This window comes from Chiloscyllium plagiosum, unplaced genomic scaffold, assembly GCF_037043375.1.
Source record: "Chiloscyllium plagiosum isolate Xiang-an unplaced genomic scaffold, Cpla_swu_hap1 HiC_scaffold_11, whole genome shotgun sequence".
Lineage (NCBI taxonomy): Eukaryota > Metazoa > Chordata > Chondrichthyes > Orectolobiformes > Hemiscylliidae > Chiloscyllium > Chiloscyllium plagiosum.
In genome coordinates this window covers 30,419,961-30,436,225 of record NW_028270149.1, presented here as the reverse complement: position 1 = coordinate 30,436,225, position 16,265 = coordinate 30,419,961, and the positions used below count along the sequence as shown (strand labels likewise).

Here is a 16,265-nt window from a genome sequence, read left to right as displayed (position 1 = left end):
TGCTGTATAAAGGCAAGTCTCTGTTGTTGAATAGTGTCTTGTAATGACAATATTAGTTGATTTCAGCTTTTCTAACTACAACAATATCAGAAACAATGTGGCACACCATAGTCTTGTTTGCTGAGGCCAACCAAGCTTAGATTAGAAGGTCAAGTGGATTGTTTTTCTCGTCTACCTATTTGGTTAACTCATCTAATAACCACATTGGACCATTGGAGAAGCACATATGCTACTTTTACTTTAATGCATTAAAGCAAAAATTATACTGGCCAGAAAACGTTTTGCCTTGCAACTGCGCTGTTTTGTAAAATAGTTTGCAGTTAACCGACTTGGAGAAAAATCCTTTCATTCATTTTACTAAATCTTGTTGACATGTAAATACTTTTTTGTTAGCCTGTAGAAATTGCCATAAATAAGGAATATTCTTAATTGATTTTAAGTATAAATGGTTGAATGTAAAAAATGGACAAAATTGTTTCATTCGTAAGGCCTTTCCACAGACAATGTCCATGTATGGGAGAAAAGGGATAACGTGGGCGAACAACAATGAATAATAGGCACATGGTATCTCTGCGACTACACAGATTCCTTTATCTAGTGTAGGTGGAGATGAAGGAGTCGGAACTGAATACTGTTTTGTTAGTACAATAAAAGGAATCATTGTATGCAAACGTAATATGTAGAACGCTACAGGCCATATGATCATCAATTACAAAAGGCGTTGGGTTGATGCTGACACGGAGGAATTGGCACCTTAATTGATTACTTTCCCTTCCCGAACCGAGTGGAGATGAACTGGCCTGTCTTCTACACTGTTCTAATAGGGGTGAACAAGCATTCGACTGGCATCGGACGGATATGGCTCTCTGTTCTGTTCATTTTCAGGATCATGGTGCTGGTTGTGGCTGCAGAAAGTGTCTGGGGCGATGAGAAGACTGGCTTCACTTGCAACACTCAGCAGCCAGGTTGCAACAGTGTCTGTTATGATCAGTTTTTCCCCATCTCCCACATAAGGCTTTGGGCTCTCCAGCTGATTCTGGTGGCCACTCCTGCTCTCCTGGTGGCCATGCATGTTGCCCATAAGCATCACGTGGAAAAGAAGATTTTCCGGATCAAGCAGCTAACGGGTGAAGCTGGGGAAATGGACATAGAGAAGGTGACCAAGCGGAAAATGCATATCGTCGGCTCTCTCTGGTGGACCTACGTGATCAGTATTATCTTCAGGGTGATTTTCGAAGTTGCCTTCTTGTACATCTTCTACATGATCTACCCGGGCTTCAGGATGATCCGACTGGTCAAGTGCGATGCCTACCCTTGCCCCAACACAGTGGATTGCTTCGTCTCCAGACCCACCGAAAAGACTATCTTCACCATCTTCATGCTGGCGGTCTCTGGCGTCTGCGTGCTGCTGAATATAGCAGAGGTGGGCTACTTGATCATCAAGGCTTGTGTGAGACAGTGTCAGAAAAAAGAAACCAGATCCAGTAAAAGTGCATTTTACGGGCGTAAGTTTCCTCAATTCAGACCACATGAAATAAATGAGTTGCTGTCAAATCATGAACCAGCATTTCTGAAAAACAGTAAAATGAACGCTGTGCGGAAAAGTACATCTAATAAAGATATTTGTAGAACCGCCTGAATGTTTAAACATGACCTCCCTTGTGTAAGCATTTTGATTTGGGAAAAAAACATTTTTAGTTAGCTTAAGCCCTTTGCCCCCACCACCGCCTGATTTTGATCGTTTTTATAGCACTGCACTGAATATTAAAATCTCGTCAATCTTTTTTGAATGCATCTTTCCCACCCTCAGATTTCAGTGCTATTTCTGTTCTAAAGCCATTAAACCTGTTAACACTCCAGGATTAATGATGTTGCTGGGCAGTCACTATAGCATGCATCTCACTAGAAGATGCTGGGTGCTTGGTTGCCAACAGTTGTGTTGGACCAAGTCTGCCCTGTAACAGCCTTTGCTTCAATTCTACAATTATTTCCCCAGTAACCTCTAAAACAGTTTGTGGTGTGGAATCATCTTAAAAGGTCCACTAGTCCATTGGTTGGGTTGTAGAGAGTTTGCAAGGTGGACACAATATAATTCATGTAAGAAGTAATGATACTAAACAAATGGGTCGCTCCCCAAAATTTTTGAGTTAATTTAAGTAGGTAGCTATTCTCTTGCAGCCTTACCAATGGACTCAATGTATGTAGCCTTTATGCAACCACAACTAGAGTTGAGCGGATCAGAATTTTGGCTGGAGCTTCTCTTCCAACAGCTAAAAATAACCCTAACTGCTGTAAATATTTCAGCAACTTCTGCCCATTGCTTGACATTACTTCCACCGAAGATCAGTGTCCTCACCGGAGTTACTGAGCAAGCAGCCACCTGCAGTGTCTCTTGAGAGATTCTGCTGGTCTTCCATCGAAGTGACATCAGAAGATCCTATGGGAATTCCACTTGTAAATGTTGAAACATTGAGGCAGTATGGAAGCTAGTCTGAGGATTGCCTAACTGTAGGTAGGTCCAATGATGCCCAGGAGATCCCTTGAGCATTTTTGAACTTCGTTTGACATGTCGCTTCATTTGGTGTTACAACCAGCATGAGAGCAAGTTTCCAGGTAGCCCAGCCCTACTTCACTTCAGATTTAAATCAGGCCCTGTCTCTGGACTCACGCAACTCTGCAAAGCAAAACTATTGGTAGTCATGATAAAGCTGTCATAGAAATGCATGTGTCCCACCGCTGCTAAAAATTACTAAATTGGGCAAGAGAATTTAAGTAGGCATTAGCTTATGCCACACATATGATGGTGTATTTATCTTCAATTGTACATAAAGCTGTATTTTGCTCTGCTAAAAATAAGCTGGCTAATAATGGAAATGAGTCGGTGATCAGAAAGATAGAGTTTAGGAAGTATTTTAAAGGAGAGGAAGAAAGGAGAAGGATGCTTAGGAAGGGAATTTAGAGGGAATTTAGATTATGGCAGCTGAAAATGATGGTGTGTAAAGGACAAAGACTGGAGGACCCTAAGATATAGGAGCAGAATTAGATCATTCAAGTATTGCTGATATGTTTCTGAACCCCTTTCTCCTGCCTTCTCCCCATGGTCCCATTACCAATCAGGAAACTATCTATCTCTGTCTTAAATACACTCAATGGCTTGGTCTTCACTGCCCTCTGCAGCAATGAGTTTCACAGATTAACAACCCTCTGGCTGAAATTCCTCCTCATTTCAGTGGGTTTTAAGGCTGGATAGGATTATAGAGTCATACAGCACAGAAACAGATCCTTCTGCCCAACTTGTCCAGACTGACCAGGATTCCAAAACTGAACAAGTCCCATTTGCCTGCAGTTAGCCCATATCTCTCTATCTTTCCTGTCTATGTACCTGTCCAAATGTCTTTTAAATGTTGTAACTGTATTCACCTCTACCATTTCCTCTGGCAGCCCATTTCATACACACAACCTCTATGTGAAAATGTTGCCCCTTGGGTTCCTTTTAAATCTTTCAGAGTGGCAAAACCATGGAGGGATTTAAAAAGGGCTTGAAATGTTAACTGCTTCTCTCTCCATGGATATTCTCAACTTGCTGAGTTTCTCCAACTTTTCCCACTTCTATTTCAAATCTCCAACATCTGCTGTACTTTGTTTTCATTTGTAATGGTTAAAATTATTTGGTGCAGATTTTTAGATTGTGGAAGATGAAGGTAACCAGAACACCATTTTTAATTTAACTCATTTGTGGAATGAGGGTGTCACTTGATGGGTCAGCATTTATTGCCCATCCCTAGTTGCTCTTGAGAAGGTGGTAGTGAGCTGCCTTCTTGAACCACTTCTGTCCAAAATGCTGTTAAGGAGGGAATTCCAGGATTTTGACCAAGCAATAGTGAAGGAAAAGTGATCTATTTCTAAGTCAGGATGGTGAGTGGCTTGGATGTAAACTTGAAGGTGGTGGTGTTCTCCTTCTAGATGGAAGTGGTCATGAGTTTGGAAGATGCTGTATGAGGATCTTTGGTGAATTAATGCAATGTATCTTGTAAATAGTACACACTGTTGCTACTGACTGTCAGTGGTGGAGGGAGGGGACGATTTTGGACGTAGTCCCAATCAAGCAGGCTGCTTTGTCCTGGATGGGGTCAAGCTTCTTGAGTGTTGTTGGGGCTGCACTCATCCAGGCAAGTGAGGATTATTCCATTTAAAGTCAAAAAGTCCGAAGATAACAAGTGAATGAATGAATGTGATTTTCAAGAGCAAATGAGCTGCAGTGAAGGTTGAGATGGACAATGCTGTAGAGGCAGGAGGAGGTGATCTTGTAATTGATACATGGCCTGAATCTCATCTCAAGGTCAAATAGAATGACAGATGGTCACAATCTCAGACAGTGACAGTTTTGTGTCTATCATCTCTAGATTAATGTACATCAAGTTCTTTGTTGAGTGTCATGATTTGGAGATGTTGGACTGGGGTGTACAAAGTTAAAAGTCACACAACACCAGGTTATATTCCAACAAGTTTAATTGGAAGCACTAGCCTTCGGAGTGCTGCTCCTTCATCAGGTAATTGTGAAGTACTCAATTGTAAGACACAGAATTTATAACAAACAAATTTGCTATAAATTTTGTTGCTTATAATCGTGTACTCCACAACCACCTGATGAAGGAGTAGCACTCCGAAAGCTAGTGCTTCCAATTAAATCTGTTGGCCTATAACCTGGTGTTGTGTGACTTTTAACTTTGTTGAGTGTGAGATTGATCCATTGACCAGAGACCAGGTGCTATCACCAGCCTTATCACTCTCTTGCCAAAAGAAGAGGGAGGAAATGTAAATGGGAGTGCTACTCTTTGCATAACTCCTGATATCCATTTACTACAAAAAAGTAGCAGCTACTCTTTGTGCTGCATACCTAGGTTTCACTTGGATATTGTATGTGATGCAGTGAAGAGAGAAGAGATGAGTAGAAAATATATACACTTTGTCATATTTTATGGATTCAGGTAAACACCACTTCCTTTGCAATTTACTGCTCATCCCCAAATAATAATTACAGCACAGTCACTAAAATGTGATCGTAATCTTTCCTCCATTTCCTGTTTGTGTCACTCAACTGAGCATAACTGGAATTAGGAAAGATGTTGGAACACACAGATTTTACAAATTAATGGCTATTTTTTATATTTAACTGTTTTGATAAATAAAAGTAATAGATGCCTATTTATGTAGCACTGCTTGGTCTTCACAACTGCGTATTAAAGCTAAGTAGTCCTTGTTCAAATTGAGCAAGGCAAAAGTGAGGACTGCAGATGCTGGAAATCAGAGTCTAGGTGAGACTGGTGCTGGAAAAGCGCAGCAGGTCAGACAGCATCCAAGGAGTAGGAAAAGCGATGTTTCGGGCAATAGCCTTTCATCAGGACTGAAGGCAGAGAGCCTCCAGGGTGGAGAGAGAAATGGGAGAGGGGTGGGGCTGGGGAGAAGGTAGCAAAGGGCTCAATAGGTGGATGGGGGTGGAGATGAAGGTGATAGGTCAGAGAGGAAGGTGGGGGAAGGTAGCAAAGAGTACAATGGGTGGATGGGGGTGGGGATGAAGGTGATAGGCCTGAGAGGAGGGTGGAGCAGATAGATGGGAAGGAAGATTGGCAGGTAGGGCAGGTCATGAGGATGGTGCTGAGCTGGAAGGTTGGAACTGGGGTAATGTGGGGGGAGGGGAAATGAGGAAATTGGTGAAGTCCACACTGATGCCCTGGGGTTGAAGTGTTCCGAGGCAGAAGATGAGGTGTTCTTCCTCCAGGCGTCAGGTGGTGAGGGAATGGCGGTGGAGGAGGCCCAGGACCTGCATGTCCTCAGCAGAGTGGGAGGGGGAGTTGAAATGTTGGGGCACAGGGCGATGGGGTTGATTGGTGCGGGTGTCCCGGAGGTGTTCTCTAAAAACTCTTGTTCAAATTGATTTTAAGTGTGGAACTGGAGTTGGTTGGTTGCACAAACAAATATCATTTCTGCAGTAATTTACTGATCAGTATTGGATCTATAGCAACAAAGCTGAAGAAACAAGTGCAGATTAACTGTTAAGGTTATATCTATTGAGCAGTCTGATATCAATACAGTGAGCATACAATAAATTTTATACAACTGGGGAACTGATCATCATCAATAATGGCAAAGGCATGGTCTTTTGAGAGGCAAAAACACCATCTCTAGGCTATAAAGGCTAAGAAAGTCTGAGGTTTAATTCACCTGTGTATGCTGAGTTAGTTATTTCAGAATGCTGTTAGGGATGCTACAGTTTGTCATTTCGATCTTACCAAAGAGCAAATCACTATCCAACGAAATGCTAGAAATGCAGGTATACAGAACTTAATTGAAAGTGGGATTGAAATTATTGTGATGCCTGCACTGATCAATAGTTTGCAGTCACTGTTGGTAATATTTATGCATCAGTGATATCAAATTGGTGCAATGTATTAGAGAAACCACATTCCAGCAAGAAAACAACCTTCCAAAGAAGTATGATAGAAAAATTGCAGAAAAAGTATTTTTACTGGCTTCCTGCATCAACCATTATAGCACATTCTGGTAGTGCATGGACAGCTAAGGATATCATTAAGACCAAAACCATGCTTCCAAAAAGGAATGGACTAGAATCAGGAAAGCTTGGCTGATGGGCACTCCTGGTCAGAAGAGTGATTCAGGTGATAAGGGGAGCAAGGCTGGGGTCACAGGAAGCAATGGAGGTGTAAAGGTGTAATGTAAAGTTGTTTTGAGAGGATAGAGGCTTCATACATATGTAAAGTACATAATTAAAAATTACTTTTACATAAAAGAATCCATGAAATTGAGACATTGTCTTCATTAGTGTAAGTTTGAAACAAAAAAACTTAAAAAGAAAAAATATTCAGAGAGATAGATAACTGGATTACATAGATTGAGTTACATGTTTGATGGAAATCCTAATAAACAGGATATAGTCATGAAAGTAATACTGGCAACATTTCATTTGATATCAAATCATGTATGTTTTGTGATGAGGATAATCCTTATGAGATTTAAAACCAATCTCCCATTCCAGTTTAAAGCTCAAAACTGATGATGCTTTGCACAAAAGGGATCAGATAGGCAGTAATATACAGAAACCAACTAGTATCTTTTTACATCAGAATTTCTATTCCTTCCTGCATATATTTCCCAATGGGTTGACATAGTGAACCAGTCACATATTCAGTCTGAATTTTACAAGGTATGTATTTGTGAACACAATTTAAAATGTTTTCAGTCTAAAGCAATAGGACTTTAGTTCAGGGTTCCAAACAGCAAGTTCAAGACCAATTTCAGGAAATGTAAATGATTCTCAAGAATGGTGGTTGAAATCAAGATGCAAAACATGCTTTAAAAATGGATAAATGCTGTAGTAGGAAAGTATAAAGTCCGCTGTGAAAGAAAATAAAACAATCTCTTCTTTCGAATTCATTTTGTAATTTTGCATCCTATGTAAATTATTTTGGCCACCTCAATCTATTTTTTTAATGAATGGGAATAAAGCAAACAATTCCCTAGTTGTGTCAAACAGAATCAACGGGATCATTGGTATGAGAAATTGAACAAATGCCACATTAGCACAGAAGGACAGGGCCCTTCTGAGGGTGGGTTAATGCAAGAGTTTAACTTTGCATCTGACTGTACTATATTTGATCTTCAAATATTTTATGGTGAAACTATAAGAATAAGAGCTCCAATTACCAAGATCAAACACTCTCAGTATTAACAGAATGTTATACTTAAAGAAATGGAACTTACCAGCCCATTAGAATATGGGTTTTACTGGCTCATGCACTGACTTCCTTTGTTTATTATTATTTCATTTTAATACCATTAGCCAAGTATTGTTTGTCCCCCTCCTATATGGCTTCAAGATTGTACTTTTCTGTCTCTATGTTGCACACCTCTTGCCACCTGTTTCCAAATGTGTAAATGTCAAACAAATGTGACACTGGAAAAACACAGTGGGTCAGGTAGCATCCAAGAGCAGGAGAGTCGATATTTCAGGCATAAGCTCTTCATCAGGAGTGACATCAAAAAGCTGTGCTTTTCCAGTGCCACACCTTTTGGCTCTGATCGCCAGCATCTGCAGTCCTCACTATCTCCTGGTGTCTACCAATCCAACAGATCGCAATTGCCATATTTTTTCTGTACATTGTATAGAATTATATTGGAGGAGAAAGTGAGGTCTGCAGATGCTGGAGATCAGAGCTGAAAATGTGTTGCTGGTTCAGCGCAGCAGGTCAGGCAGCATCCAGGGAACAGGAGAATCGATGTTTTGGGCATAAGCCCTTCTTCAGGAATCTTATTATTATATTGCCCAATTATAGAATTATTTTGCCTAATTAAAGTGTTCTGACTAGCTGAGTAAATTAAACACTACTTAGTAATATTAATAAACAATGCCAAATGAATTTGGAAGTTTGTTGGCTTAGAGATTGGCCTTCATCTTTGGAAACCAGTTTCAATTATGATCAATATGTGGAATTGAGGTCTTCACCGGTTATAAAGTGAGTCAGGACAATCACAATAAAGTGTTTCTGTGAGTCCACAGTACAAAAATCCCTTAATGTGGCATTAATTAGCACAAAACTAGTAGTATTGCTTCAGAGACCACAAAATGCACAAACAAAATCATGTTGCTACAAAATAGGGTACTCTTAGTGAATTGGGATCTATTGTTGGAAGATTATGAAAGAACCATTACTAGCAATCTAACTGCACTACATATGATTGAAAGATTTTTATAGTGTACTTCCTTCACCTTAATTACAAAATGGCTGTCAATAACCATGACTGTCACTGATCATTGGAGTTTAGACAATAACTACCAAAAATGGAAAAGCTAACTGTGATGGAAAGTCACTGCTCCCTGGGTTAAGATGTTTCTGTTCAAAAACTATTAAATTTAATTTATTGTGATTAGAAACAAAATTGGCAAGTTTTTTTTATAGTCAGATATGAAGCAGATTTATTGTGATGTAGTAATGACTGAAAGTGTGCTATTTGCAAATGAGGTGTGGAAATAGATACTTAAGGTCAACAGGGTAAACTAGTGGGAAAATCAAAATATCCTTTGTTCTAATGTCATGTCAATTATTCAAGAAATTGCATCAAATAACAAAAATTTTAAAAATCATGAATCTTTACATGAGATACAATTAGCCCATGAAAATATCCTTAATATAAAACCCTCTGCTTTCTTTTTCATAAATATGGACTGTAACAGAAATTGCTTGCAGCTACGTGATTCTGTAGTTCTGTTCATGCCCCAATTACTAACTATTGAGTTTTTAGGATATTTTCTTCTTTTTCCCTTTTACCAGTATGGTGCTGCCAGGGTTACATCGACAGATAATACAGGGTTATATAGTTCTGCCTACTACTGTCACTGACAGTTTAGTTGATGGTTACAAAGTATGTCTGCCTCATCTTTCTCCTCTCACCCCCAATCCACCAAACTCTGAGAATGATTAAATGGTTGGCAAGGGGAGTTCAGATGAGGTATTGTGTTGCAGCTACCAGAGAAACTACAGTGTCTCACAATTGGGACTCCTCCCAAAGATATAATCAATCCAACATCCAGCAGTAATTGTTGATTCTATTGCAGAATCATTTTAAAGCCTTTGCTCTTAAAATCGATTTTATAGATCATAGAATCATAGATCATAGAATTTCTGTGGCAATGTTTGTTTTAGCAATGGTCATCCGGGAAGCAGGACAGGAGGGGTTCCTAACAGAAGTCCTTTAGTCTAACAATGGTCTTCTGTACACAGTCGGGTTTGAGAATTCCTCCTGATCAATTCCCTCAGTGGGTTTCACATTCCAAAGTATTCCAAAGCTGGTTTATCTGTCTCATTTTCATGACCATTTAAAGTATATTTGTTGCATTGTATACGTGTCAGAACCGGACACCCAACATTAAAAAAAACTAATGCTGCATTCCCAGACTAACCCGCAGTCAGCCACTCATCTAACACTAATCTCTAAAGAAAAAGGTCTCCTGCCATTGCAGATGCCTGAAGACTGCTTCACCGGCCAAGATTTGATTCTGCAGTTGAAACCCCAGGACCCGAGACGATAGCTCAGCGTTTTTCCATCTGGAACGTCGAAGCTCTTCATCCCAATGGTTCTGGGGACTGGAGTCACACTCAATGCTCTTTCAGTGAGCCACTTCAGGTTTCTTGATTGACATTTTACCGTTTCCTTCATCAAATTCTCGGGCTTTCTCGGACTGATGCCCGAGACCACGTAGACAGACGTTCAAGTTTTCCTGGTCTGAACTCCAATGTCTTTTTTTTTGGTTAAATCGCCATGAAGGGCTTTCACATCAATGCTCGACCTTTAGTTGTTCGACATTCCAGGATTTGCGGCCTGATGTCCAAGATTTTTCACCTTAAGTACATTTCGTCATCACAGCTTCCCATTTCATGCATTCCTCTGGATCCCCAGATTAATATCCATGATTTCACCTCTGGAACATTCCAGTCCTCTCCTCCCTTACTGACCTGCTCCAAGAGATATCCATTCGCGTTCACACTATGGTGACATGTTTAGTTAACATTGCATCAAATTTCAAAAATTTGAATGAGATTATGCCCTTTTCAACAGACCTTTGTTCTTAAAGGAAACGGACCTGACTTTTAAGGGTAAGCTTCGGTTCTGGCCAAAGTTTGGTTCGGTTGAGATTTTGGGTTCAGTTCGGAGCTCAAGACTGTTAAAAACAAAACCCTCGGGGTTCGCGTCCACCCTTGGTCCAATAAGAGAGTATGAATTTTAAAACTGAATTGCAACTTCGCCAAATCCATGATTTCAAATACGTTTAAATCATTCCTAATCAATAAGTTAGTTGACCAGTTATTTATGTTGGTTTTTTAATAGATTATATTAATATTTCAAATGTAAAACTTACATCTGTACTGATAGATCGTTTGTCTTGACTTCTGTAATATGACTTGAATTTGCTGCTATTGAATGATTGAGTGATGCCACGCATTGAAAATACAACTAGGTCAAATGTAATCATAGAATAGAATCGGGGTCCCTACAGTGTGGACGCCATTCGGCCCATCGAGTCCACACCGATCCTGGCAAGCGTATCTCACCCAGACCATCCCCCTACCCTACTCCCATAACCCTGCATTTCCCATAGCTCACCCACCCATTCTGCACGTCCCTGGAAATGAGGAGCTATTCTACCTAGCTGTAATCGCTGTGTGATTTAAAAACGAGATAGCAAGATCCTGCTAAGATCTTTGACAGCGAATGCTTCGACTTTCCCTACTCTGTTCCTTCATCCGGTGTAATATCGTCAAGACAACGTTCTTTCAATGTCCTTCGAGGAGACGCGTGAATAGTTAAACCACTGAAACCCCACACTGTGAGCGTCTGTCTTAGCAAACTATATGGATAGAATTCAAACCACAATGCAGAGTTGAGGTGGAGCAGATCTCTGATTCACTCCCCGTGGTCAATTTTATTGGGTTTCATTTCTTAGATCAGCTATTATTTTGCCTTTTTTTTGATTTTCTAAATTCCCGAATTTCCATTCACCAGACCACCCTCCCGTTAACCGGCCAGTCGAGCATATTAGAACACTGCAGGCAGCTACTGATCACTTAATGTCGCTGTTCAGGGGTCTTTTGATCTTGCGATGTGCCATCGGAGAGTTTTTATTTCCTGAGCCACCGCTCCCACCCCCTCCCCCCACCACACCCCCGTACAAATCGGGCTCTCACGAAGAAAGAGCGTCCCATTGAGTATCATCGTCTGGACTCCGCCTGAATAGATATTTTTGCGCAGTTATCCTGCAATCCTCTAGTATTGCTCTCGCAGCTGCTGTATACCATACTTACAGTTGAATGCATGATGTACAGACAAAAAAAAAACTGGAAAATAACAGTGTGGGTTTGCAATTGTGCCAGGTGACTGGACACCTTGTGGCTACAAATTAACAAGTTGGGCATGCGTTACAAAGATAGATACTGCAATGTCTAGACAAAGTAGCACTGAGGGACTTGTCAGAGGGTGCGGCAGGATTAGTTTTCATATCAGTTTGAGCGGAAGAGACGTAGACTATATGGAAGGCAATGTGTCACCCAGACACAGGCATATTTGGTAAGCAACACACAAATGATTCAAATTGAACATGAAACATTGTGAAAATGTCGTGTGGATGGAAGAACGGGGAAAAAGATGAATTTCACTCGAAAATGAGGACAGTAATCTAAAATCGATTTGACCTTTGGAAGCGGGGACGCCTTATACAGAAGCTTCTGTCAGCAAATTCAATCCATTAGATACAAGTTTACGCTATGGTCAACGCAAAGAGAGGGTTTCGTGCGATTAAGTTGCCTCGTTTCCCGCTCTTTAATGTTTGAGAATAAGCTTTCTGTACGTGCTTATTATTTCGGACACCAATCTTACACGGATTGTTGTGCAAACATAGACCTAGAGATGCACGCAGGCTCTCATACACGGACACTTCTGTCCGAGCTTTCTCGCTCCTTCAAACAATGTCATGTGGAGGATACCAGCTCCCAGACAGACACGTCTGAATACTGAACCACAAACAGTATGTGCCGCTCGAAGGCACACGCCTGTGCTAAAACACATCTTTATGTCCTCCAGTCAATGTACAAACAGTCCAATCAGTATTACAATGGAACTAAAGGTCCAAACATTGTTTTTGGCTGATCAGATTATTCCAGATTTACCATGTTGTCTGAGCACTTCAAGGATTCAGTTCTTATAAAGTCTACTTTTCAATCTCCCTTGTCAGAAGTGGTCCCTAAGGGTGAATTGTCCTCATTTGTAAATGTGTAGTCCCCACCGGACAGAAGGATCTTTATTGTTGCATGCTGCTAGATTGTCATAATCTGCTTCTTTTACATCACTAACTAAAACCTCGAATAGGGCTCAGTTTTAACAGCAACAAACTATTTTAGGGTTTACAGGTGGTTAGCGACGCTCCCAGCATAACGCCATGCTATAACTTTATCAATTCTCCCTTCTTGAGTCTGTTTCCACTCCCCACCCCCAAACCTCCATGTCTAGTGGAGGATTGGGGCTGGATATTTGACTGTAACCTTTAGAGATCGTTTTAAGAAATAACCTGCGGCCCTCAAACATAACCCGGGTCGTTACATATTAAGCGAAAAACCAGAGGAAAGGAAGCTGTGATTTATTTTCATGTCGTTCATACTATGCTCACTGTGCTGCATGCGCCGGTTTTGCTTCTGAAGAATAATGTTAAGACAGTGCTATATACTGGCAGAAGATACAATTACATTTGTCTTCCACTGGCACTACTGAGCGCTATTCCTATAACCTTCCCTTTCAATCCCGTTGTTTGCAAAATATTGAATCCTGAAGTAATGCGAGCAATGTATTTATTTCAGAATGTGCACGACTGCATTAAAATAATCTAATTACTTATAAATGTTGACATATTTGATTAAAACGTATAATATATTTGAACTAAGAGCTTATCTTGCTGGAAAACTGTGAGCAATTTTATCTGATTGGATAATTGAAATTTACGTTTCCCAGAAAATGCTCAAAAGCGAATTTTAATTGGTCCAGGAGCCGGAATATGAAAGAAGCCGAGATTTGATCTAAGCTGTTCAGGGATAGCGTTTAAACAAAACATGCTACAGCATCTTTGTAGTTCATTCTATTGAACAGCTCAAAAGTCCAGATATTCATTAACATACAATTAGTCCATGAATATTTTGTGTATTGAATAAATTGTATTCAACATTTCAGAACTATGACAACTAAATTCCTTTCATTCTCACTGCACTTTTGTGAAGAAAAATGCAAAATCTCGATATAAATGTCAGATATTATGCTGAATGCCGTGTATAGTGTTCATACGTGTCACCCGATTTCTTTTTATGTGACGATTGTACTAGTTATTAACTAAATAAACTAACCACACTCATACATGTATGTGTGAATGTGGTATATTTATTCAATGCAATTAAAATGGTTTCAATTAGATGCTACTTGAATATTGTTTGACCAGGAAATTCATTTGTTGTATAATATGAAATTTTCAAGCTCAGTCAATAAATGTGATCTGAAATTCTGAGACTGTTTAATGACAGTGTGAATTAATGCCACATTTTTAATTTAATCAGGATTCTGAATTTATAAACAAAAGCACAGTTTGTAATGTGATGGACTTACAGGAGATGAACTTTCATCTCTGGGATATGAGTTAAAATCTAGTCTGAGGAAATGAATCTCTCCATTGCTGACTGTAAGTACTTTAATTAGTTTTGATAGTTTAACCCAGTTATTTTTGAGGATTGACCCATGACATAATGGTGCCTCTAATTTGCTAGTACTAAGCACATGTCTCATACAAATAGACCATAGGTTGACTAGCATAGAAAATTGAAAAATGCCAGATCAGAGATGACTATCTCACAATGAACATTTTAGGAGCAGAGTAGAGGGAGCTGTACGTTACCTTTAATGGGATTGTGGATAATCTGCTGGCAATAATACATGAAATAAGAACATGGGGGCTCACCAGGGACCCAGGTCCGATTCCCGCCTCGGGCAACTGTCTGTGTGGAGTTTGCATATTCTCCTGTGTGGGTTTCCTCTGGGTGCTCTGGTTTCCTCCCACAATCCAAAGATGTGCAGGTTAGGTGAATTGGTCAAGCTAAATTGCCCATAGTGTCAGGGGTAAATATATGGCAGGGAAATGGGTCTGGTTGGGTTACTCTTCGGAGGAGTGTTGTGGACTTGCTGGGCCGAAGGGTCTGTTTCCATACTGTAGGGGATCTAATCATGAAATCCTCTGTTATTGAATATTAAAAGCATGCACCATGATTGATGAGGACAGAGCAGTAGATGTGATCTATATGGACTTCAGTAAGGTGTTCGACCATGTTCCCCATGGGAGACTAATTAGCAAGGTTAGATCTCATGGAATACAGGGAGAACTAGCCATTTAGATACAGAACTGGCTCAAAGGTGGCTCAAAGGTGGAAGACAGGTGGAAAGGTGGCACTGGAACGTGTCCAGCGGAGATTCACACGGATGATCCCTGGAATGACAGGTCTAACATATGAGGAATGGCTGAGGATACTGGGATTGTATTCGTTGGAGTTTAGAAGATTAAGGGGAGACTTAATAGAGACGTACAAAATAATACATGGCTTGGAAAAGGTGGATGCTAGGAAATTGTTTCAGTTAAACGAGGAGACTAGGACCCGTGGACACAGCCTTAGAATTAGAGGGGGTCATTTCAGAACAGAAATGCGGAGACATTTCTTCAGCCAGAGAGTGGTGGGCCTGTGGAATTCATTGCCACGGAGTGCAGTGGAAGCCGGGACGCTAAATGTCTTCAAGGCCGAGATTGATAGATTCTTGTTGTCTAGAGGAATTAAGGGCTACGGGGAGAACGCTGGTAAGTGGAGCTGAAATGCGCATCAGCCATGATTGAATGGCGAAGTGGACTCGATGGGCCGAATGGCCTTACTTCCACTCCTATGTCTTATGGTCTTATGGTCTCATGGACAGAGGGTGGTGGTGGAGGGTTGTTTTTCAGACTGGAGGCCTGTGACCAGTGGAGTGCCACAAGGATTGATGCTGGGTCCTCTACTTTTTGTCATTTGCACAAATGATTTGGATGCAAGCATAAGAGGTACAGTTAGTAAGTTTGCAGATGACACCAAAATTGGAGGTGTAGTGGACAGCGAAGAGGGTTACCTCAAATTACAACAGGATCTGGACCAAATGGGCCAATAGGCTGAGAAGTGGCAGATGGAGTTTAGTTCAGATAAATGCGAGGTACTGCATTTTGGGAAAGCAAACCTTAGCAGGACTTATACACTTAATGGTAAGGTCCTAGGGAGTGTTGCTGAACAAAGGGACCTTGGAGTGCAGGTTCATAGCTCATTGAAAGTGGAGTCGCAGATAGATAGGATAGTGAAGAAGGTGTTTGGTATGCTTTCCTTTATTGGTCAGAGTATTGAGTACAGGAGTTGGGAGGTCATGTTGCGGCTGTACAGGACATTGGTTAGGCCATTGTTGGAATATTGCATGCAATTCTGGTCTCCTTCCTATCGGAAAGATGTTGTGAAACTTGAAAAGGTTCAGAAAAGATTTACAAGGATGTTGCCAGGGTTGGAGCATTTGAACTATAGGGAGAGGCTGAACAGGCTGTTTTCCCTGGAGCGTCGGAGGCTGAGGGGTGACCTTATCGAGGTTTACAAAATTATGAG

General features: G+C 40.7%; 1 protein-coding gene across 2 annotated transcripts; it reads left to right on the top strand.

Moving 5' to 3' along the window:
• Window positions 1-753: 753 nt before the first annotated feature.
• LOC122557333 (gap junction beta-1 protein-like) lies at window positions 754-14,110 on the top strand. 2 transcript variants are annotated; one of them, XM_043704930.2, is made up of 2 exons: window positions 754-1,423; window positions 10,037-14,110. In XM_043704930.2, exons 1-2 carry the CDS (start codon window positions 791-793, stop codon window positions 10,103-10,105), a joined length of 702 nt encoding a protein of 233 aa, XP_043560865.1. In that variant the 5' UTR covers window positions 754-790; the 3' UTR covers window positions 10,106-14,110. The 2 variants fall into 2 exon arrangements, with proteins under 2 accessions (XP_043560865.1, XP_043560864.1); XM_043704929.2 differs by having other exon boundaries at window positions 754-1,505.
• The last annotated feature ends 2,155 nt before the right edge of the window (window positions 14,111-16,265 follow it).

Excerpts from the sequence above, each read along its gene's own strand:
- LOC122557333 (XM_043704929.2), top strand. The coding sequence starts at position 791 with ATGAACTGGCCTGTCTTCTACACTGTTCTAATAGGGGTGAACAAGCAT.